Consider the following 24,608-nt stretch of genomic DNA (forward strand, 5'->3'; position numbering starts at 1 on the left):
TTTCTGAGGTCAAAACCTGAGGTCAAGTACCTAACAGAACTTTTTTAGAAACGAAAATGTTCTGGATCTGCTCATGTCACACAAGTGACAGTTAAACATTTAAAATATGGCTAGTGCAATAAGAATCTTTTTTTTTTAAAAAAAGATTTATTTATGAGAAAAAAGGGAAAGAAAAGCAGAGCATTACTGTGGCACATGCAATGCCAGAGATTGCAGGTAGGACTTCATGCTTGAGAGTCCAACGTTTCATCTACTGCACCACTTCCAAGGTTATAGCAGTAAGAATCTGAATTTTTTTAAAAGTTTTTTTTAATTTGTGATACATTTTAAACATTTTTATTCACTTATTTATTATTGGAGAGACAGAAAGAAATTAAGAGGGGTGAGATATTATTTACTTACTTACTTATTATTGGATAGAGACAGAAAGAAAGTAAGAGGGGAGGGTGAGATAAAGAGGGAAAGAGACTAAGAAGCACTTGAAGCCCTGCTCCCTTACTTGTGAAGCTTTCCCCCTGCAGGTGAGGACCAGGGGCTTGAACCTGGGTCCTTGCGGATTGTAATGTGTACGCTTACCAGGTGTACCACTCACTGCCTGGTCTCTCTTTTTTTTTTTTAATATTTATTTTATTTATTTATTCCCTTTTGCTGCCCTTGTTGTTTTATTGTTGTAGTTATTATTGTTGTTGTCATTGTTGGATAGGACAGAGAGAAATGGAGAGAGGAGGGGAAGACAGAGAGGAGGAGAGAAAGATAGACACCTGCAGACCTGCTTCACCGCCTGTGAAGCGACTCCCCTGCAGGTAGGGAGCCGGGGTTCGAACCGGGATCCTCATGCCGGTCCTTGTGCTTTGCGCCACCAGCGCTTAACCCGCTGCGCTACAGCCCGACTCCCTGCCTGGTCTCTTATTTGTTATTTATACATTTTTATGGGAGAGAAAGGACAGAGCATCCTCAGCTCTGGCCTATAGGGCTGCTAGGGATGAACCTAGGGCTTCTGGGTTTTAGACATGCAAGTCTTGCATTCTAACTGCTGAACTGTCTTTCCTGCCCTGTTTGATTTCATTTTCTATGCAGATGAATCACCTGTGACTGGTTGTTACCTGACTAGAAAGAATTTCACAGTTTTAAGTTATCTCAAAATCTTCTCAATTACAATGTTTGACATACAGTTAAGAATCATACATACTGGAGACAAGAGTACCCACCCAAAAGCCAAGTTGAACATTTAGAATGGGACGAAAGACAGAAGAGGGTACACAGAATGGAGAGACTAGACTCACACTGGATATTTTTCCATGAGGTAAGAGGCAAAATTGCCAAATTCAACAGAAAATTGGAAACTACAAAAACTTAATAAATGGAAATCCTAGAACTTAAAAATAACTGAAAATAACGTAAAGTTCTGACATTGGTCAAGAAGTAGTAAAGTGTTAATGTATAGTAGACTTTAATAAGTTAAAGACAAAACATGTGCTCTTAAGAAAAGAACTAAAAGAATTGTATTACCTATGTGCATGACCCAGGGTTGGGCCCAGCCCCCACCACATTGGAAGAAGTCTGAGTGCTATGGTGTCTTTCACTCTCTGCCTCTATCTTTAAAAAAAAAAAAAAAAAAGTAAATTTCCATGAGAAGTGGTGGGAATAACAGAAAACAAAAAGAAGATAAGAAAGGGGAGAAAATGAAATATAAAAGTGATATGACAAAACAAAAAGCAAGCAGTAAGACAAATTTAATTTCACTAAATATAAATGCAAATGGACTAAAAGATTTGAAGGTATCAAAGTGTATTTAAAAACAAAACTCACAGCCCTGGGAGAGGCTCAGTGGGTAAAAAGGATGCTTTGCACTAGTAAGGCAGGGGCTTAAACTACTACATCACACACAACAGCAGTGCTTTGGTCTCTTTCTCCATAATATAAAAATAAATAAGCAAATAAATAAATAAATAACAGAACTCAGTCACATAATGCTAGTAAAAAATACATATTAAGTAAGCATATGGATGGGGAAAATTGAAAGTAAGAAGATGGAAAGGATGTACAAAGTGAAGACCAAAGGAAGTTTAGTAACACATTAATAACTGATAAAACAGACACCATTAGACAGAAGTGTGTTTTCTAATAATAAAAGGCTTAATGTACCCTAAAATCTAATTCTAAGTAACTCACATACACATTGTAAGATTTGATCATCATCAGTAGCCCTCTCCCTCAAATCAGTATATAGAACATTTGGAAGAAAAAAAAAAAGATAACCAAATTTGATCTGATTTCTGAGAAAGGACTGAGAGGAAAGTGAGTCTTAGCAGCTTTTTCATGAGAACAAACCAAAGGAAAGAGATCTTTAATGGGGGGGAGGGTGTGTTTGGTTGGTTGTGCCTTTAGCACTGACAGCACTAATTTCTTCAGAGAAGTCCATCCTCTGTTTTCTTCCTTCATTCACCTAACACTTCACCTGAATGCACTGCTTCTCACATCTCAGGGTCAGTATTAACTACACATCTCCATTAATGCTCAAATCTAAATATCTTCTATGTTGCCTTTTTTAATTGACTTGACGTTGCTTTATAACATTATATAGGTTTATGGCAAACTGTTGCCTTTTATATCAATGCCTGTTCACACTATGTCTGCCAATAGAATTCCCACTTCCATCCATCACCCAGTTTGTTCTGTCTTCCACCTCTCCCCTTCTGACCATCACTACCTACCTTCCTTACATGTGTGAGAGGCCAGAGCACCTCTACACTGCTTATGATGTTCTATGATACTGCTTTGATCTTCCTTGTTTCTGTGAGGTGCTGGGGACACTGAATTTGGGGCCTAAAGCAAGCAATGCACATGCTCTACCACAAGGCCACCTTGCATTTCTCCCTCTGACTTAGTTCACTCAGCAGTACTTGCTTGAGGTCCAGATTTAGGCTCTGAAAGGCAAGGTTTCATCCCTTTCCACAGGTGAGGAGTGTTATACTGTGTACAGACCATGTCTGCTTTACCATCTCTTCTACTGATGACACTCATGTTTTGTCCAATGCTTGGGTAGGCTTTTGTTTCATTTTTATCAGAGCACTGCTCAGCGCTGGCTTGTGGTGGTTGCTGGGGATTGAACCTGGGACCTTTGGTGCCTCAGGCATGAAAGTCTTTTTGTGGGTCAGGTGGTTGTGCACCTAGCAGGTGTACAAATTATCATGCACAAGGACTTGGGCGTTCAAGCGCCTGGTCCCCACCTTCACAAGTGGCAGAGTTGTGCTGAAGGTGTCTTTTTGTCTCTATTAGAAAAGAAATAAGGGGGAAAACGGCCACTGGAAGGATGGAGCTATGTAAGCACAGAGCCTACACAATAATTCTGGTGAGGAAAAAAAAAAATGAAAAAGAAAAAGCTGTGGACTTTGTGATTAAGAATGCACTTGGGGGGCCAGGGGGAATTGCAGTGGGTTAAGTACACATGGTGTGAAGCACAAGGACCAGCGTAAGGATCCTGGTTCAAGCCCCTGACTCCCCACTGGCAATGGGTTGTTTCACAGGTAGTGAAGCAGGTCTGCAGGTGTCTTTCTCTTGCCCTCCTCTCGATTTCTCTGTCCTATCCAATAACAGCAATGATAACAATAACAACAACAAGGAAAACAAAATGGGAAAAATGGCCAACAGGAGCTGTAGATTCATAATGCAAGCATCAAGCCCCAGAAGGCAAAAAAAAAAAAAAAAGAACTTGATCCAGAGGACCAGCTTTGCCCTTGGCTCCTGAGATGTGGTCTTTAGTTCTTGGAATGTCTTGCCTGAGAGTCTGTTTGCCAGAGGGTTTTGGCACCAGACAATCTGACAACAATAGTTACAATGTGGTTCTTTGGGACAGATGACACCAGTTCCAACTCTAGGAGTATTGACCAGAATCTGCTGAAGGGGCTCGGGCTAATGAATAGCATGTGATAGACCCCAGGAAAAACTCTGGACACCAATGTCACGTATGCAGCAGCTAAGACTCTGAGACAAGGACAGGAGCTCCACTTACACACACACACACACACACACACACACACACACACACACACACACACACACACACATTCGGCCCTGTGTTTTCTTTTCCTTTGGAAAATGTTAACCAGTTATCCACTGCGACAAACCCTGGCTATGAGTGATTTCAGTGAGTTCTGAGACCTTTCACAACTCAGTGCAGCCCAGCATAGTATAAGGAATGTGCAGTCAAGGTCCAAACAGTCTTTGGAGGAGTCTGGGGCTGAACTCACTACAGGGAACTGCAATAGATTTCCTCACATCAATGTGATGGGCTGGCCATGCCCAGCAGCCTGCCCATCTGAAGTGGTTTTGAAGTGATCATTTCTTTTGGCTTAAAGCTGTGTGTGGCACGGACAAGTCACAAAGGGACAGGAGATGAGAGCAGGAGACATGTTACACACATTACCTAAGCAGAGGAACTGCTATCAGGCCTTCTCCACATTGGCACTACTCACCCATGGCACCATCTTGACAGGAGCTTCTGGGCATTATGTGTTTAGCAGCGCCTCTGCCTGGTTCCCACTAGGTGTCAGTAGCACCCACCCAAGTCGTGACATCCAAAAATAGTTCTCCAAGCCAGATGACAGTGGGTGGATGTGGGGCAGGGCAGGCTTGAGACCCACTGCTAGACAGTTGGTTGGGGAGAAGCACTTTTAAAGACAGTATATTTGGCATACAAAATTAGGACGAGTACTGATTTTGTTTATTTGCTATTAGAAAAAGGAAGCTGGTAGATTTCACACAATGTGGAGAACAAATGTTTGTTTTGCATGACATATGCAAAAAAATGTTTTTTTGGTTGCCACCAGAGTTATCACTGGGGCTTAGTGCCTGCACAGCTCCACTGTTCTCAGTCTTCTTTCTGATAGAAGCAGAGAGAAACAGAGGCAGAAAAACACTTGCAGCACTGCCTCACCACTCTTGAAGCTTCCCCCTGAAGGTGGGAACTGAGGGTTTGAACTGGGGTCCCTGCTCATGGCAACATGTGAGCATGTGTGCTCAACCCGGTGTACTACCACCTGGCTGCCATATACAAAATTTAAAATAGTAACACAGAAAATAGCATCTCAACTTATGTACTATAGGAAGATTAATTAGCAGATAGTCACTAATTACAATCAGGAATAATTTTAAATTTGACCCCAATGTTTTCAGAATCAGTATTTATGTAACTAAAAATTGAAAAGGTATCTGGGGGGAGGGATGAGGAACTTCACAAGCAGTGAACAGTGATCAGGTGTCTCTCTTACTCTCTCCTTCTCTACCTCTCTCCCCCCACCCTCAATTTCTCTGTCCCAGTGAATAAAAGAAAGGTGGAGGGGAGGGAAAATGTCTGTCATGAGTAGTGGATTCGTTGTGCAGCCATGAAGGTCCCAGCAATAACCCTGGTGGCAATTAAAAAAAAAAGGCTTTTTTTTCTTTTTCATCCTAGAGGCTTCACCACTACAGAATGGCTTTTTTCAGGCAGAAACAGATAAAGGGAGAGAAGGAAAGGTACCACATCACCAAAGCTTCCTCCAGTGCAGTGGGGCTCTAACCTGGTTTATGTGCATGGCAAAGCAATGGGGAACATTTTTTAAAAAATATTTTATTCCCTTTTGTTGCCCTTTTTTATTGTTGTAGTTATTATTGTTGTTATTGATATTGTCATTGTTGGACAGGACAGAGAGAAGTGGAGAGAGGAGGGGAAGACAGGGGGAGAGAAAGATAGACACACCTGCATACCTGCTTCACTGCTTGTGAAGCGACTCCCCTGCAGGTGGGGAGATGGGAACTCGAACCAGGATCCTTAAGCAGATCCTTGTGCTTCATACCCCTCCACTTAACCTGCTGTGCTACCGCCCAACTCCCAGGGGAACATTTTTTAAACAATGAACATTTCAGGTGAACACACTCCAATGCCTTACATAAGTAATAATACTAACATCTTCAAGAGCACAAGAAACTCTGATTTAAAAGACTTTTAAATTCAATTATCAGATATCCTGAAAAAATACATTGTTGAAAAAGATTTCCATTTATTAATGGAAATCCATCTCCCACTCATGTTAAATCAATGTTAACACTAAGTCCGTTTCTCCAACAAATGTTACTTATACAACTGGATATACCCAGAGAGAAAAAAGAAACTGGACCCCTATCTTAGTGCAGCCTGGAGTGTTCCTAGTCATGACCCCAGAATGTGAGCCCAGACAACAACCTGGGTCTCCCCAGACAACAACCTGGGTCTACTTGCATATTAGATGTCAGGCTCAGGCAAAAACTAGTAAAGTCATGGGCCCCTTGGAATATACCTAAAATAGACCTACTAGCTTTCTCCAAAAGAGACCCCAAACCTTCATTGGCAATACTCTTGCATTTAGGTTCATAATTAGTCAACAATTTGTTCTGCTTTATATCTTAACTCTTTTCTAGCCACCAGGTTCCAGATGCCAATTTGACTTCCCTGGGCAGATGACCCCACCAATGTGCCCTGGAGCCCTGCTTCCCCAGATCCCCGCCCCACTAGGGAAAGAGAGAGACAGGCTGGAAGTATGGATTGACCCGTCAACACCCATGTTCAGCAGAGAAGCAGTTACAGAAGCCAGACCTTCCACCTTCTGTAACCCGCAATGATCCTGGGTCCATACTCCCAGAGGGATAAAGCACAGGGAAGCTGGGAGTCAGGTGGTAGTGCAGTGGGTTAAGTTCACGTCACGAGAAGCTCAAGGATCCTGGTTCAAGCCCCTGGCTCTCCACATGCAGGGGAGTTGTTTCACAGGTGGTGAGGCAGGTCTATAGGTGTCTATCTTTCTTTGTCTTTCCCTCCTCTCTCCATTTCTCTCTGTCCTATCTAACAACGATGGCATCAATAACAATAACTAACAATGATAAAAAATAAGGGCAACAACAGGGAAAATAAATATTTAAAAAATAGGGAGTTATCAGAGGAGGGGATTGGATATGGAGCTCTAGGGGTGGGCACTGTGTGGAAATGTACCCCTCTTACCCTATGGCCTTGTCAATGTTCCCATTTTATAAAAATAATTATCAGTGAGTGAGATTATGAAGAAATCTAAATAGCAGAGCACTATGATTGGATTTTTTTTTTCTTCTTCCAGGGTTACTGCTGGGGCTTGGTGCCTGCACCATGAATCCACTGCTCCTGGAGCATTTTTTTTTTTCATAATTTAGTTTTTACTTATTTTTTAAATATTTATTCCCTTTTGTTGCCCTTATTGTTTTATTGTTGTAGTTGTCGTTGGATAGGACAGAGAGAAATGGAGAGAGGAGGGGAATACAGAGGGGGAGAGAAAGATAGACACCTGCAGACCTGCTTCACCACCTGTGAAGCAACTCCCCTGCAGGTAGGGAGCTAGGGGCTTGAACCAGGATCCTTATGCTGGTCCTTACGCTTTGTACCACCTGCGCTTAACCCACTGTGCAACCGCCCAACTCTCTATAATTTTTATTTATAAAAAGGAAACACTGACAAAAACTATAGGGAGGCTATTTTTTCCCTTTTGTTGCCCTTGTTGTTTTATCGTTGTGGTTATTATTGTTGTTGTTGATATTTTTGTTGTACAGGACAGAAAGAAATGGAGAGAGGAGGGGAAGATAGAGAGGGGGACAGAAAGACACCTGCAGACCTGCTTTTCTGCTCAGTGAAGTGACCCTCCCGAAGGTGGGGAGCCGGGGGCTCGAACTGGGATCCTTACGCTGGTCCTTGTGCTTCATGCCATGTGTGCTTAAATCACTGCGCTACCACCCGGCCCCGTGATTGAGATTTTTAAATGGTACAACAGCTGTGGAAAATGATATAGAGGTTCTTAAGAATGTTTAAATAATTTCCTTAAGGTATAGAACTCTTACTTCTTTTCCTTTTGATTGAGATAGAGATAAAGTGAGAAAGAGGCCACTACACTGAAGCTTCCTTCAATGTGGTGGGGGTGAGGTTTGAACTTGAGTCACATACATGGCAAAGCAGGTGCACTATTCAGGTGAGTTATTTCAGAAATCCCACTTCTGAGTACAATCCAAGATTTTTATTAGACTCATCATCACACACAAACACTTTATTAGTTACTTCTACATAAGAGAAATCATCTTTTTAACAGAAATATCAGATCATGAGAGGCCAAATAATCTATCCCAAGAAGATAAAAATTAAATACTTAATCAAAAGGCACTATGCCAACACTTAAAAACCTACAACCACAGTGGTAGTAGGCTGAGAATACACTATAGGACTCATCTCATATAAATGTTGGCGATTAGCAGGAATTTTGCTTTCCAGAAGACTAAGGTAGCAATGAATATTTGGGCTCAAGAAGATATTTGGCCAGCTAAAGATTGAGACGGCTGAAATTCAAGCTAAATGGAAGGAACGGGTATAAAGAATCCATGTAACACAGTCACCAAGCAGAGGGTGACAGATCAGGCTTTTTCCTCTCAAGAAGTATTTGCTGCACTGTGTAGTCTCCCCTTAGACATTAGCCTGAGAAGTGTTTGAGCTGAGAGTTGCCAGCTCCTACCTAACGGGCTACGTAACAGGGCTCTTACAGTCATTTATAATAGACTTTATAGAACTTGTCAAAAGTGGGAGAGTGGGGATTGGGCTTGCTTTCTAGCTAGTAGTTCTGAGCCAAGGAAACCCTAAAGCATTCACATGCAAAAATAATCTGACCTTCCTTATACACATTCAAGCTCCTCTATACAATGCCTTCTGAATCTTTACTGCAGCTGAGCTGAGACAATGCTGTAGGAAATTCCAGCACTTAGTCTCAATCTGTCTTTCCCTAATTTAAGAGAAATGCTATATAATACCTCATGTGGGTAAACTACACTGGAGCAAGCTGAACTTTTTATACAAAGACAAAGGGTCAGGTGGAATCAAATTGGGGAAATAGGGCTGGGGCTTACTTTATCTTTAAAACTCCTCAGAAATTATACTATTATAAAGGGACATGGCTGAACAGATAGGAAACGGATTCTCCATTGTGAGTTCTCCTGATGGCTTCTGCAAGGATCATGGAGATGTCGATGACCTGTATTTTGGAGCAATGCTTCATCTTATCCTCCTGTGGTATGGTGTTGGTGACAACTACTGCTTCAAAGCATGCATTGTTGATACGAGAAATGGCAGGACCAGAAAAAATTCCATGAGTCAAGATAGCATAAACTCTTGTGGCTCCAGCTGAGAGAAGTTTGTCAGCTGCATGACAGATTGTGCCACAAGTGTCAGCCATGTCATCCACCAAAATGGCCACCCGATCCTTCACATCTCCCACCAGCACCATGCGGTCCACTTCATTGGCCTTCTTTCGTTCTTTGTGAATCAAGGCAAAGTCCACATTCAACCGGTCTGCAATGGAGGTCACTCTCTTAGCACCACCAGCATCGGGTGAGACAATAGTGCAATTCCTCCATTCAGAGATGTTCTCTCGTATCCACTTCAGGACAGCTGGTTCCGCATACAAATTGTCCACTGGGATATCAAAAAAGCCCTGAATTTGAGAAGCATGTAGGTCCATGGTAATGATATGATCTGCACCTGCTACAGATAGCATATTTGCAACAAGCTTAGCTGAGATGGGAGCCCGGCTTTTGTCCTTCTTATCTTGTCGGGCATAAGGGAAGCAGGGAATGACTGCAGTAACGCGACTGGCTGAAGCAATCTTGCAGGCATTAATCATGATCAAAAGTTCCATCAGATTGTCATTAATTTCACCACAACCACTCTGCACAATGTAGACATCCTCTCCACGTACACTTTCACCAATTTCCACACAGGTCTCCTGGTTGCTGAATTTCTTAGTCACCACTTTGCCAAGCTCCAGGCCCAGGCGGTCAGCAATTTTCTGGGACAAGTCCTGGTGGGAGCTACCGCTGAAGATCTTGATATTCGGCATCTTGGTCAAGTACCCTAAACACTCCTTGTTCGGCACTTTACACCTGCTGCGAACCAAAGTCACCACAGAGATTCTGCAATAACTGCCTTGGGTCTCTACTCCGTCATCTTCCCAAGATGGCTTTGAAGAGATATCTGCATACTCATCTTCTTGGCAGCACTACTCCTAATAACCAGGAGATGGAAGTAATCCAGTGGGATAAAATGTGATGTGCATACTTACAATGGAATCTGCACTATCATAAAAGAAAGCTATATCCTGGGTTGGCAAGATGTCATAGGGGTACTGCATGTTTGATAGAAGGGTCAGGCCCTGGACTTCATCCCTACACCCCATGAGAGCACTAAACATAAAAATGGGTGGGACCTCACTGATGGCAAAGCTGTTTACTGGCTTCTTCACTCTTGTTGATCATTATTAAATCAATTAAAAAAATATAAAAAGGAAGGAAGGAAGATAGAAAAAAAATTATTATTTGGGCTGGGGAGGTAGTTCAGTTATGCACAGCATGATATGCATGCAGGAGGACTTAAATTGGGTCCCCAGCACCACAATAAATAACAGTTAGACCAGGAAAGATACTGCACCACACATGAAATGGATGAAACTTGACACGCTGACAAGTGAAATAAACCACTTGTGAAAGCACAGATGGTGTGATTCCACTAACAGGTGTTTGCAGCAGTCACATCCAGACAGGGTAGAAGAAAGCAGTGGAATGGAAGGGGAGCTAGGGAGCTATTCAGTGGGTATAGACAGTGAAGCTTCAGTTCAGGAAGATGAAAAGGGTCTTGGAAGCCTGTTGCATGGCAACAAGAACAGATCTAACATTGCTGAACTATGTATTTCCACTGCTCCGGGAGGCGAGGCCATTTTCCCCATTTTTGTTGCTCTTATTATTGTTAATGTAGTTATTGCTGTTATTGATAGGACAGAGAGAAATCAAGAGAGGAGGTGAAGACAGAGAGAGGGAGAGAAAGACACCTGTAGACCTGCTTTACTGATTATGAAGTGAACCCCCTGAAGGTGGGGAGCCAGGGGCTCGAACCGGGATCCTTATACAGGTCCTTGTACTTTGGGCCATGTGCACTTAACCTGCTGTGCTACCACTCAGCCCCCGAACTATGTATTTTTAAATGGTAAAAATGGCAGTTTTGGGTTGTACTTTTTAATCACACACATAAAAATCCACTTACTGGAGGTCTTCTGCCATGACTGGTTCTCACAGCTTGCTGAAAACCTGTGTCATTCTCCAATTCCTAAAACAAAAGGGCATATTTAACATTCAATAAGAAGTAAAAAAAAAAAACCAAAAAACAAAAAACTTTGTTTTCTTAATGGATAGACAAGAGAGAAATTAAAAGGGCAGGGGAAGAGAGACAGAGAGACACCTACAGTCCTAATTCACTGCTTGTGAAGCTTCTCCCCTATAGGTGGATACCAGGGGCTTGATCCTGGGTCCTTGAGCACTGTAGTATGTGTGTTTAACAAGGCGCACCACCACCTGGCCCCACTTAACCTCTTCTCTTTGGTGCTTCTGATTCTCTACATCTTACTTCCTCTCCAGACATCCAGGTAGCTGGCTCAAAGACTCCTGGTCTCAATTCTCTCTCCTGTTAAATCAGAACACTGCTCAGCTCTGGCTTGTGATGGTGCTGGGGTTTAAACTTGGGATGTTGGAGACTCAGGCAGGAGAGTCTTTTTTGCATCACCACTATGCTGTATCTCCTGGCCCTCTGGTCTCAAATAACATCTCAAGCTACTGCAGAGATGAAGCCTGAGACGCAGATTAGAACTAACCAAGGCATACGTGTTGCTACTTAGAACCAACATTTCAGCTAAAATGCTTTGGGCTTTGCTGGTTCCTGAGCTTCAGTCATAAACCCCCTCAGGAAATTTGAGGAAAGTACTATTCAAAGGCAGGCTACAGAAGCTATTTTTAGGCTCTCTCAATAGCACCCAGTCTGACCACCCACCCATCTCCTAGCTGGTCTGTTTCCCACTCCTCTGTCACCAATACCAGCTCTGAATCTAGTCCTTCAAACCCACATCCTGTACACTTCCATAGTGATCATTCTACTCCCCCCCACCAAGATATTTGTGCTAATTAGAAATAAATAACGAAAGGATGCAAAATGTAGAGTCAAGCACCAATGATCTTTCTTTCTTTTAATATTTTATTTTATTTTAATGAGATGCAGACAGAGACCTGGAGATAAGACCAGAGCACTGCACAGCTCCGACTTATGGTGATGCCAGAGATCGCACCTGGGACCTCAGAGCCTCAGGCATGAGAGTCTTTTGCATAACCATTATGCTGTCTTCCCAGCCCCTCAATGATCTTTTAAAAACTATGTGGACAAATGTTTATATAATCAGAACGCAATACAATGATGAACCTTAAGCAAGATTTTGTTATTTAAGCATTCTTTAAACTTTTTTTTTTTTTAACCAGAGCACGGCTCAGCTCTGGCTTATGGTAGTGCAGGGGATTGAACCTGGGACTTTGGAGCTTCAGGCCTGAAAGTCTCTTTGCATAATTATGCTATCTATCCTCCACCCATCTTCTTTATTTTTTATTTGATCTCTATAACCTTCATATCGACTGTATAAAATGTTAAAAGTACACAACACTAAGGTTAGCCATGGGAACTAGACAATTTTAATATTAAAGTCAAAGGTCCCTTCAGGGAGTCGGGCGGTAGCGCAGCAGGTTAAGCGCACGTGGCGCAAAGCTCAAGGACCGGTCAGAATCCTGGTTCAAGCCCCCAGCTCCCTCCCCACTTCAGGGGAGTCGCTTCACAGGCAGTAAAGCAGGTCTGTGTCTTTCTCTCCCTGTATCCCCCTCTTCTCTCCATTTCTCTTTGTCCTATCCAACAACAATAACATCAATAACAGCAACAATAAAAAAAGAAAAAAACAGGGGCAACAAAAGGGAAAATATAATAAAATAAAAAGTTAAAAAAAAAAAAAAGATAAGGTACCTTCAATATAACTAGGCATACTAATTTGGCAGTCCTTTAAAGAAAAAGATGTCTTTGGGGTGGGGTGGGGGGAGAATATAGGTCTAAGAAGGATGATAGAGGCCCTAGTGGGGGTTGCATTGTTATATGGAAAATTGAGAGATGTTATACATGTACAAACTATTGTATGTACTGTTGAATGTAAAATATTAATTCCCCAATAAAGAAATTAAAAAAAAAATGTCTTCGGAGATTCTTAAACTAATAGCAAAATCTAATTTATCAACTCAGTAAGTTCTAAGTAACAAGCTGAAAAGAATTGTCAATCAATTCTCCAACTACAAGTAGCAAATAACACAATTAACACAAGTTTTTTTTAAACTTTTTTTTTGTTCATAATTTAACAAGATGCATAATCTATAAACTATAGGTTCTAATTCATACAAACTGGATAAGCTATAATATAAAAGCACTTTAAGTGAATGCTTATAACAACTTATTATTTCAATTAAGATTAAAAAAAAATCACGGGGCTGAGAGATGGCTCACTTTACCTAGGTCTGAACCCTCAGCACCATCCAAGGAGGAAGCTTCACTATTGGTGGAGCAGTGCTGTGGTACCCTCTCTCTCTTCTTGCCCCTCCCCTTTTTCTCTTCCTTGCCTCCTTCTCTCATCCTGTCTCTATACCCTTTATCTAAAAAAAAAAAAAAAAAAAAAAAAAAAAAAAGTTCCATTAGGAGAGATGGAATTGTGCAGGTATGAAGTTCAGAAAAAATCCTTGGAGGCAAAAAGAAAATAAAACAAAAATAATTTTAAAAAATCATACGTAATCTTATACATTAAATTTACTATGTAAATTTATTTCTGTGCCTGGTATTCCGTGTACTTCAAACTGAAGAATGAACTCACATACTGATACACCAGCAGTTTCCCTAATGTTTTAAAAATGACCATACTTGTGACTCCACTCTGGGACTCTATCCAAGAAAATGACTGATGAATATGCAAAAAATGTATAAAGTTGCTCATTTCACAATTGCTATTTACAACAGCAGAAGGCAGGTAATAAACAGCCTATCATAAGAAAATGGTGCCACTTGCCTATATTCCATATTATATAATATAAAATATTCAATATTCTAGGTCTTAGATTCACCTGACAATATTTTATGTCAGAGAAAAAAATAAATCAGTGAAATTATATTTATTTGAACTATTAGTAACGTGATCTTATTTAGCTGAATGCAATAAGGCAAACAGAAAAGTTACTAAAATTTCCATTCCAAAAATGGTAAAAGAAACTATATGCACAGCCAAGGAGGTGGTACAGTGGCTAGAGAACTGGACTCTCAAGCATAACGTCCTGAATTCAATCCCTGGCATCTCATGTGCCAGAGAGATGTTCTGGTTCGTTCTTTCTCTTATATAAATAAATAAATGTGGTGGCTGGGTGTTGGTGAACCTAGTAGAGCACACACATTACCATGACCTGTGTTCAAGGCTCCAGTCCCCACCTATGGGGGGGTAGCTTCATGAGCCCTAGTGGCAATTTTTAAAAAAGGGAGAGAAAATAAATAAATAAAAATGCTACATGTACACAAGGAGGAAAGATAAAGGAACAAAATGTCAACAGTAATTATTTTCCAGTGAGGATCATAGGTAGTTTTCATTAATGAACATGAATTAGTTTTGTAACCAGGAAAAGAAAGGAGGATATTTGAATGGTTTGAAATATAAATGTGGGAATTGGAGCAGTGGGTTAAGCGCACATGGCGTGAACTGCAAGGATCCCAGTTTGAGCCCCCGGCTCCCCACCTGCAGGGGAGTCACTTCACAGATGGTGAAGCAGGTCTGCAGGTGTCTATCTTTCTCTCCCCTTCTGCCTTCCCCTCCTCTCTCCATTTCTCTCTATCCTATCTAACAATGACATCAATAACAATAACTATAACAACAATAAAAAAAACAAGGGCAACAAAAGGGACAATAATAAATATAAAAAAATTTAAAAATATGAACAGAGATAAATTGGAAGTGATGGGGGTGATGGAGATGGAAACAGAGACGAAGTATAGGGTAAGGGAGGAGAGATGGAGAAAGGGAGGAGAGGGAGAGGGAAAGGGACCTGTAGCCCTGTTTCATGGATCATGAAACTTTCCACCTGCAGGTGGGGGCTGGGGACTTGAGCCTGGGTTCCTTGTGCACTGAAATCTGTACACTCACCAGGTGTGCCACCATTTGAGCCCCCCAGATTTTCTATAATGAATACAATCTCTGAAGTTTTTATTTCATTTCAACCAAGTGAATGATTTTTTTTATTGTTTTCTTTCTAAGTTTCAAATTTATAGACTACTATTTTTAACTCCAGAGGAAAAAAAAATTTTTTAAATGACTAAAAAACTACATAAAAGCTACTAGGCTAGAACAAGACTTCTGAAAATAGTTTTAAGTCCTACAAATGCTAATGTTTAATGATGACACACCAGCAAGTAAACTAACATCTACATCCTTCATCCTTACTTCCCCCACACACACATTAGTTGAAGATAACTTTAGAGAAATATTTCTCCTTTTTAAAATATATTTTTTTTAGAAAAAATATATATTTTTAATACTTATTTCCTTTTGTTGCCCTTGTTTTATTGTTGTAGTTATTATATTTCTTCTTTTAAGTACCTTAAAAACTAGATCTCTCAGGCTGATTAGAACAGATTTAAAGTATTAAGATATTTGGGAGTCGGGTGGTAGTGCAGCGGGTTAAGCGCACATGGTGAAAGGATCCCGGTTTGATCCCCCGGCTCCCCACCTGCAGGGGAGTTGCTTCACAAGCAGTGAAGCAGGTCTGCAGGTGTCTATTTTTCTCTCCCTCTCTGTCTTCCCCTCCTCTCTCCATTTCTCTCTGTCCTATCCAACCACGACTACAATAAAATAAGGGCAACAAAAGGGGATAAACATATAATAAGTATCAAGGTATTTGTCTTAGTAACAATTTCTTATTTTAGATCACTATGTAGATTTGTTCAAATAAATGGATAGATTTTTTTAAAAAGCAATTACAAAACAGTACATACAGTATGGTGTGATTTTATATGAAAATATTGAGATATACGTATATTTTGCACTTAGTGAGATCAGTATATAAGTTGGTTGATAGTTCTCCTTGGGTGGCAACAGCTTCTACGATTTTAATTTTTCTTTATTCTTATTTCTATTTCCAAATTTTCCTGTAAAATATTCGCATGGTTTAATAAAACAAGAAAAATACTCACTTTCAAATTTAAAGCATTAAAATCATTAAGTCTTTCAGTTTTACATGTTCAGAGACCTTGTGAAGGATAAAAGCATACAACAGAGTCTGGTTCATTCCTACCGTCTTTCTAAGGCCTCTCTTCTGTGCAGTAACAGTCGTGGCAGAAGCCAGTAGTCTTCAGTAGCTATACTTTTTCTAGACTTTGAAGCAACTTGCTAAATCTAAAACATAGTAGAAGCAAAATCCTCAGAGTCAAAGTTTTCAGTGGTTCACAAAGGCCAATGTAAAGTCTGTGTTTTTGTTGTTGTTGTTTGTTTTTTAAGATGGAGGAAGAAGTAAAGAGAGAGAGATACCTCAGCAGCAAATTTCCCTCCAATGTGGTGGGAGCTGGGCTCAAACCTGGGTTGTACACATAGCAAAGTAGTGCACTATCCAAGTGAGGTATTTTACCAACCCCCAAGATAAAGTCAACACTGGTTTTTACCTCAGTATCGAAGGTTGGGTTGTAGTCATTGTATCCAGAATAAAGATCATCTTCATCTGTCTCTGGGGCCAGGTGTACATTTTGCATCATTTGCACCTATGAAAAATCAGCAAATACTGTAAATATGTCCTTGGTAAAAGAAAAGAATCACTCACTGAGATCAAGGATAACTATGTGACAATTTTTCCAGTCAGACTTACCTCTCTTCTGGCTTGAAATTTTTTTCACACTAAATTCTCAAAACTAGGTGTTGAAACATTCACTTGTCCCTGATTTCTTATGTTCTACCAGAACTATTATATTAAAAGACAATGATAGGCACTAGAGAGGTATAGTTGACTGTCCTGTCAAAACACCTGGTACCAAGTACAGAAGAAAGGCAAATGATAGTCAATTACAAACATGTTTATTTGGATAGAAACAGAGATGGGGGTGTGGGCTGGGGAGACAGACTATTGGTTATACAAAAAAGACTCTCATGCTAGAGGCTCCAAGAAAGCAGAGATGTAGAAATAGACCACAGCACCAAAACTTCCTTCAATGTGATGGGAGCCAGTCTTGAACCTGGGTCTTGTACATGGTAAAGCAGTGCACTATCCAAGTGAGCTATTCCATTGGCACAACTGCCAATTACCAAAAAAGGTGGGGGGAGGCAGGTGGTGGTACACCAGGCACATAATGTGAAGCACAGGGACCAGCGCAAGGATGCCAGTTGAGTTCCCAGTTCCCCACCTGCAGGGGGGTTGCTTCACAAGTGGTGAAGCAGGTCTGCAGGTGTCTATCTTTCTCTTCCCCTCCTCTCTCAATTTCTCTCTGTCCTATCCACTGCCAACACCACCAAAAGAGAAAAAAACGGCCTCTAGGAGCAGTGGATTCACAGGGCAGGCACCAAGCTTGAGATAACCCTGGAGGCAAAAAAAAAAAAAAAAAAGAAGGTAGGAGCCTGATATGCCCTGAGTAAACTGAAGACCAGCAATAAAAAAAATCAGCAAGAATATGGAAAAATGGCAATATGCATGCATTGTTGGTAGGAGTAGGCAATGTACAATTTGGGAAAGAGGTGTGACAGAGTTCATAAAGTTTATTTGTCTGTCTTAGGACTCTGATTTCCCACCAAATTATCTGCTCATGAGAAATGAAAATATGTCTATAATGATATGTATAAAAATATTCACAGGTGGGGTTTCTTCTTTTTAAAAAATTTCTTATTATTATCTTTATTTATTGGATAGAGAGAGCCAGAAATCAAGAGGGACAAGGGTGATAGAGAGGGAAAGAGACAGAGAGACACCTGCTGCACTGCTTCACCAGTCATGAAGCTTTCCCTCTGCAGGTGGGGACCAGGGGCTCAAACCTGGGTCTTTTGAGCACTGTAGCATATGCACTCACCACCACCTGGCAGATGGGGCTTTTTTCATAACAGTCAAAAATTAGCAGCAAGCCAAGTGCCTACCAATGGGATGGACAAGCAAGAAGTTGTATATTTATATAGCAAAGTACTACTCAGCAAGATGACAAAGATGAAATGGAAAAATTAAAAAATATGTGTCTTTATTTGACAGAGAGCCAAAATTGAGAGGGAAGGGGATCATAGGGAGGGAGAGAAACACCTGCAACACTGCTTCACCACTCACAAAACTTTCCCCCTGCAGGTGGGGAGAGGACTCAAACCCAGCTGGGGTCCTTGCGCACTGGAATGTGTGCACTTAACCAGGTGCACCACTATGCAGACCTGTGGAAGAATCTTATGTTGAGAAGTCTCACCAAAAATATATCATGCACTGTCTCAAAGATCTGAAGTTCTAGAACAGGCAAAATAAGATTGACAGACAGAGCAGTGGTTACTTCTTAGGTGTGGAGAGTAAAGACTGTGGAGAAAACAGCAGAATAGAAGTATCTGGGGGTGCTGGACACTCTGCATCCTGACAGGAATTTGGATTACATAGATGTATGCAATTTTATGAAGGTCTAAGCACTTGTTAAAATCACTACCCTTTCTTATAAGCTTTTCTTAAAGGAAAAAACTGCAACAAGTATTGAGTTATACTATTAACACATTAATGTTTATGAGAAAGCTTAGTATCCGATTTAGTTTGAAAGTGATAAAAATGAGATGAAGTAACAGGTGGAGGACAGGGTAAATAGGAGTGATAATACAAACACAGAAAATACTAATGGTAGAGCCTTTTTTTTTTTTTTGCCTCCAGAGTTATTGCTGGGGTTCAGTGCTTGCACTACAAATCCACTGTTCCTGGAGGCTATTTTTTCCCTTTTGTTGCCCTTGTTGTTTATCTAGGTGTTATTATTGTTGTTCTTATTGCTGATGTTGTTGGATAGGGCAGAGAGAAATCAAGAGAGGGGAAGACAGAGAGGAACAGAGAAAGATGGATACCTGCAGACCTGCTTCACAGCTTGTGAAGCAACCCCCTCTGCAGGTGGGGAGCCAGGGGCTTGAACCTGGTTCCTTGCACCGGTCCTTGTGCTTTGCACCATGTGCGCTTAACCCGCTATGCTACCGCCCGGCCCCCTAGCCTTTTTTTTTTATATGGCATCAGGAATGTGCATATGTGATACCACCAAGTAGCCTCTTTGGTCCAATTTTTTAACTTCTTTTTTTCTACAGTGCTCCCATATGGTTCTGTGGCCTAACCCCAGGGCCTCGCAGCCAGGAAAGCATGCCCTCTACCAGAGGTGATGGCTCCTGGAGTTAGTGGGAGAATCTACACAGTAGGTTTGATGCTCACAGCAAAACAGTCCACATTGCTGTGTGTGTTTTAAACGTTCAGGGTAAAATATAGAGGACAGACACAAGACAGAGGGCCAGAAAGATAGATAACTTGCATGACCCTAGTTCAAGCCTCAGACTGTGTGGAAGGTGCTGAGGCAACTGAGGAAGTGTCAGTGGCTGTGGAGCCTCCCTCATTTCTGTCTGTCAGTCTCTAATTAAAAAGGGGTCCACAGTGATGAAGCTGTGCAGGTGCAAGGCCTGCTTCTACCAAGAAGGAAGGAGCTAATAGTTGATGTTAAAAGCAAAGCGGAAGCATGAGAGAACTGTATTACTGTACAAACCTATTTATATACTGTAACTGTGATGATTACCAGAGGATATGGAAGCACTCCAAGAATTATTCAAGACAGTATTTTAGGCACATAATGACTAAAACCTATGACCCAAGAAATGTAAGGCTGAATGACTACCTTAATCTACAAATGCTCCTTAAAGATTCTGCCATTTTAAGTGCCCCACTAAAGGCTTAAAAAACAAAATTCTGGGACCGAGTGGGGGTGCAGCTGGTTGAACGATTACAGTGCGCAAGGACCCAGGTTCAAACCCCCTGTCCCCGCCTGCAGGGGAAAGCTTCATGAGTGATAAAGCAGTACTGCAGGTGGCTCTCTGTCTCTCTATCTCCCCTCCCCTCCCCTCTCAATTTCTGGCTGTCTCTATCCAATAAGTGAAGATAATAAAAATAAATTTAGAAATATTAAAGAAAAAAATCTCAGCTTTGTCTGATTGTTCAGTATGTCAAATATATATGGCTTCTCCTCTTAGCAATTTTAGTATATGGCCAGTGAAATAGCTCATCTGGATAGTGTGCTGCTTTGCCATGCACACAGCCAGGTTTGAGCCTGGCCCCCACCGCATTATAAGAAGCTTCAGTGCTGTGGTTTCTTTCTTTTTTTTTTTTTTTTCTCTCTCTCTCTCTCTAAAAGATTTGTTTATTTATTCATGAAGACAGGCAGAGAAAGAACCAGACATCACTCTGGTCCATGTGCTGCTGGGGATTGAACTCAGGACCTCATGCTTGGGAATCCCATGCTTTATCCACTGTACCACCACCCAGACCACTTTGTATCACTCTTTCTATCTGAAAAAAAGTCAGCCCAGAGCAGCGAAGTCCTAGTGAAGACAAAAAAGAAAAAGGTTTGTATAAAATTGAGATAAGATGAACAACACCCTTTTTATTGGTCACTCTCCATTCCTCCTTTCTTGCAGGCATTAATCTGCTTTCTGTCTAAAAACTGGATTTGCCAGTTCTAGTTGCTTTATAGAAATGAAATCATCCAGTATGTGGCCTTTTGTGCTGGGCCTCTTTAATACAATCTTTTTCAAGTTTCAACCTCATCATAGCATGTGTCAATACTTCCTTATTGCTGAATACAAAGCCACTGTGGATACGTAACTCTTTGTGTACTTGTTGACTAATGAACTGCTCCAACTTTTTGACTAGTAAGAACAAAGCTGCTGTGAACAAGTGCATACAGTAGTAGTCCGGGAGGTGGCGCAGTAGATAAGGCATTCTTGGGCGTGAGGTCCTGAGTTCAATCCACGCAGCACATGTACCAGTGATATCTGGTTCTTTCTCTCTCCTTCTATCCCTCTCATTAATAAATAAAATCTTAAAAAAAAAAAGTACACACAGTGTGTAAGTTACAGTGTGGATGTAGCTTTACAGTTCTCCTGAGTATATCCCTATGGATGGCATCACAGGGTCACAAGGCAACTCTATGTTTGTACTCTCTCACATCTCATACGTAATCTTCCAGCTTCTTCTGTTATTGATGGGGTCTGTGACTGTCCCCTCTTTCTGATCCCCACCACTGCTGTGGGTGTGAAACTGCCCAGGTCACTAACAATGTTGGGCTTCTTTCCAGAACTGTTAACTACTGTATCTCTTTAGATGTGCCTGCTCAATTGCCTTGCCTATTTTTAAAAATTGGGTTCAGGGAGGGGGTGCACCTGGCTATGTGCACTTACCACCAAGCACAAGGGCAGGGGTACAAGCCCAATGCCCCCCAACTGCAGAGGGTCCACTTCACGAGCAGTGAAGCAGGTCTGCAGCTATCTTTCTCTCCCTCTATCTCTCCGTCCTCTCTCTATTTCTCTGTCCTATCAATAAAAGCAAAATATGACTGCCAGGAATGGTGGATTTGTAGTGCTGGCACCAAGCTCCAGCAATAACCCCAGCGGCAACAAAATAATAAATAAGTTCTTGGTCCTGAGTTATAAGACCTCATATTTTGGGTACTGCTTTTCTGAAATATGATATACAAATACTGTCTCCTTAGGAAGTCTGCTGTCCTTTCACATTCTATGTTAGTACCCTTTGAAGTGTAAGTTTTCAGCTTAGGTGATGTGTAACTTACTCATTTTTCCTTTACATGCTTTGGACTTTTGGTGTCATGTACGCTTAACCCACTGCGCTACCCCGGACCCCTATTCTCATTTTTCTTTGTCTTTATTAAAGAAAGCAGAAGCAGCAGCAGCCACAGTCTAATGCAAGAGCAGGGAGAGTGAGACCCATATTTGTCCCTGAGATTTACGGTTTAGCCCTTACAGTTTGGTCTGAGTTAATTTCTCTTTCCCTTTTGAAGATGAAAGGTAGTACGATGAGAGCCAATGCCAGTCAAAAAACAAGCCCGGGAGTAGGGTGGTAGCGCAGCGGGTTAAGCGCACATGGTGAAAAGCACAAGGATCGGCTTAAGGATCCGGGTTCAAACCCTCGGTTTCCCACCTGTAAAGGAGTCGCTTCACAAACAGTGAAGCAGGTCTGCAGGTGTCTATCTTTCTCTCCCCCTCTGTCTTCCCCTCCTCTCTCCATCTCTCTCCTATCCAACAACGACGACATCAATAACAACAATGATAACTACAACAATAAAACAACAAAGGCAACAAAAGGGAATAAATAAATAAAGCTTTTTTAAAAAAAATAAAAACACCCCCAAGAGGTGTTAAAAGTCATCGGTAGGGGGTTGGGTGTTAGGGCAGCGGGTTGAGCGCACGTGGCGCAGAGCACAAGGACCAGCGTAAGGATCCCGGTTCGAGCCTCCGGCTCCCCACGTGCAGGGCAGTTGCTTCACGGGTGGTGAAGCAGGTCTGCAGGTGTCTATCTTTCTCTCCTCCTCTCTGTTCTATCCAACACGAACGACATCATCAACAACAATAGTAACAACAAGGGCAAGAAAAGGGGAAAAAAATGGCTTCCAGGAGCAGTGGATTCATCGAACCCCCCAATAACCCTGGAGGCAAAAAAAAAAGTCATCTGTATAAAGAGGTTGGGCAGTAGCGCAGCCGGTTAAGCGCACGTGGCACAAAGCGCACGTGGCGCAAAGCGCACGTGGCGCAAAGCGCACGGATCCCGGTTCTAGCCCCAGACTCCCAACCCGCAGGGCGTCCCTTCACAGGCGGTGAAGCAAGTATGTAGGTGTCTTTCTCTCCCCCTCTCCATTTCTCTCTGTCCTATCTAATAAAGACATCAATAACCACAACAAAACAACAACAATAACGATAAAGCAACAAGGGCAACAAAAGGGAAAAAAATATAGCCCCCCAAAGCGGTGGATTCGTGGTGCAGGCATTGAACCCCAGTAATAACTTTGGAGGGAAAAGTCATCGGTACAAAATGTACAAGATGGGGTCCCGTGGTGGCACACTCGGTGCAACACACACATTACCATGTGCAAGGACCCGGGTTCAAGCCTCTGGTCCCCACCTGCAGAGGGGGGAAGCTTCATGACCAGCGAAGCGTCTCTCTTCTATCTCCCATGACCGTCTCAACTTCTCTTTCAAAAATATTTCGAAGGGGAAAAAAATTGGGAGAGTCGTCACCACACTCCCAAGTGTGCACCTCCAGCAAGTCCCCAAGTTCACGGGGTCCTGCTGGTCTGGGGACGACACTCAGAAATACACGACCCCGCTAAACAAGAACTTCCAGCTTACAAACCTTAGTTAAATGTGTTTATATTCACGACCGACACGAGAGCGACTTGGAAAGTTTAGAGACTCTTCCTGTTGGCTTGCAAGCCTGTGGCATGGAAAACCTCGGGGGGACACCGCCTCCGTACAAAGGTGGAAAAGCGCTTCCAACGACGTGCACGTCTCGAGGCTCCCAGGCAGAGGCTCCTCCCCAGGAGAGAACACTGGAGGCGCCGGCTGGCCGGGGTCGGGGCCGGGCCGCAGGGCGGGAAGTCCGGGCTGCTCGTCTGCGGAGGGTGCCAGAAACTTACTTTAGCTCCAACAAAGGACCCGCGGCCTAGCTCCCAGGCGCAGCGCAAAGCGACGCCAATGCGTCACCATGGAAACCGTGCGCCACGCCCAGATAGGGAGGGCCGGCGGACCGAGGCCTAGCAGAGCGCGGCGTGGCCCAGCCTGGGGGGGGTAGTCTCGGCCAGGGCGCTGGTCCTACCTCGGTGCGACAGGAGCGGGGCGAGCGCGAGTCCAGCCCGTATCCGCAACCGGGAAGCGGTCCACCGCAGCCAGCAGCCCGCAATCCGCAGCGAGCCGCGTTGTAGCCACACGCGGGACCCAAGGGAACCGCTTCCACAGATCCCCGCGTCGGGGACTGGGCCTGCGCGGGGCGGGGCCTGTGCAGGACGTACTTGTACGAGGCGGGGCTTGCGTGGGGCGGGGCCTGAGTGGGGCGGGGCGTGCGGACGAGGGGAGGGGAGGGGCGCTGTGTTTGGAGGATGGAACCTGGTCGGCTGCCTGAGGGGCGGAGCCAGACGCACTGGGAAGAGCGTGTGGCGGCCGGAGCCTAGGGTGCATGTGTATGGCCTCCCGGGGCAGGGAGTACTGGGCGGGGCCTGATTGGGCCGGGCTTTCGGGGGAGAGAGGGATTGGTTCGTGAACTCCAGGTGGAGAGCGGCGGACTTATTCCAGAGCGCCGTTAAGAGGGGTGGAGCAGGATGCAGTGAGCGTGGAGGGACCTGAAACGCTTGCATGAGGTGCGGGGGTGGGGCAAGTCACTTCAGACTGGTCCTGGAGAGCCGGCCGGGGGAGGGACTAGCTGTTGTGGGCGTGGCGTGGCTTGTAGGGCTCTGGGGCGGGGCTAGTGTCCGGGGGCGGGGCGTGCACTCAGGGCACAGGGGCGGCCTGCGGCTGGCAGGTGGAGCAATCAGGGCGGGGCTCCTGGGGGCCACCCCTGCCTGGAGAGAGAGGGACTAAACCAGGCTCTGGTAAGGCCGACGGAGTCAGCGGAAGCTGAGATGCTAGGTGACAGGAGGT

At 43.1% G+C, this 24,608-nt stretch overlaps 2 protein-coding genes across 2 annotated transcripts in view; both read right to left on the reverse strand.

Moving 5' to 3' along the window:
- Window positions 1–16,702, reverse strand: part of IFT88 (intraflagellar transport 88) — a 99,499-nt gene extending 82,797 nt beyond the window's left edge. Inside the window, exons 1-2 of the mRNA XM_060194728.1 lie at window positions 16,607–16,702; window positions 11,108–11,170 (exon numbers count right to left, since the gene is read on the reverse strand). Of these exons, the coding sequence (XP_060050711.1) occupies window positions 11,108–11,124 (17 nt within the window). The 5' untranslated portion in view covers window positions 11,125–11,170; window positions 16,607–16,702. The remainder of the gene's footprint in view (window positions 1–11,107; window positions 11,171–16,606) is intronic.
- Window positions 8,024–10,075, reverse strand: LOC103119207 (ribose-phosphate pyrophosphokinase 1). The gene has a single exon (XM_007529467.3). It carries the CDS (start codon window positions 9,909–9,911, stop codon window positions 8,955–8,957), a length of 957 nt encoding a protein of 318 aa, XP_007529529.1. The 5' UTR covers window positions 9,912–10,075; the 3' UTR covers window positions 8,024–8,954.
- Window positions 16,703–24,608: the final 7,906 nt, after the last annotated feature.

This window comes from Erinaceus europaeus, chromosome 7 (assembly GCF_950295315.1).
Source record: "Erinaceus europaeus chromosome 7, mEriEur2.1, whole genome shotgun sequence".
NCBI lineage: Eukaryota > Metazoa > Chordata > Mammalia > Eulipotyphla > Erinaceidae > Erinaceus > Erinaceus europaeus.

Bases quoted from the DNA above. Each gene is read 5' to 3' on its own strand.
- LOC103119207 (XM_007529467.3), bottom strand. From the start codon at position 9,911: ATGCCGAATATCAAGATCTTCAGCGGTAGCTCCCACCAGGACTTGTCC.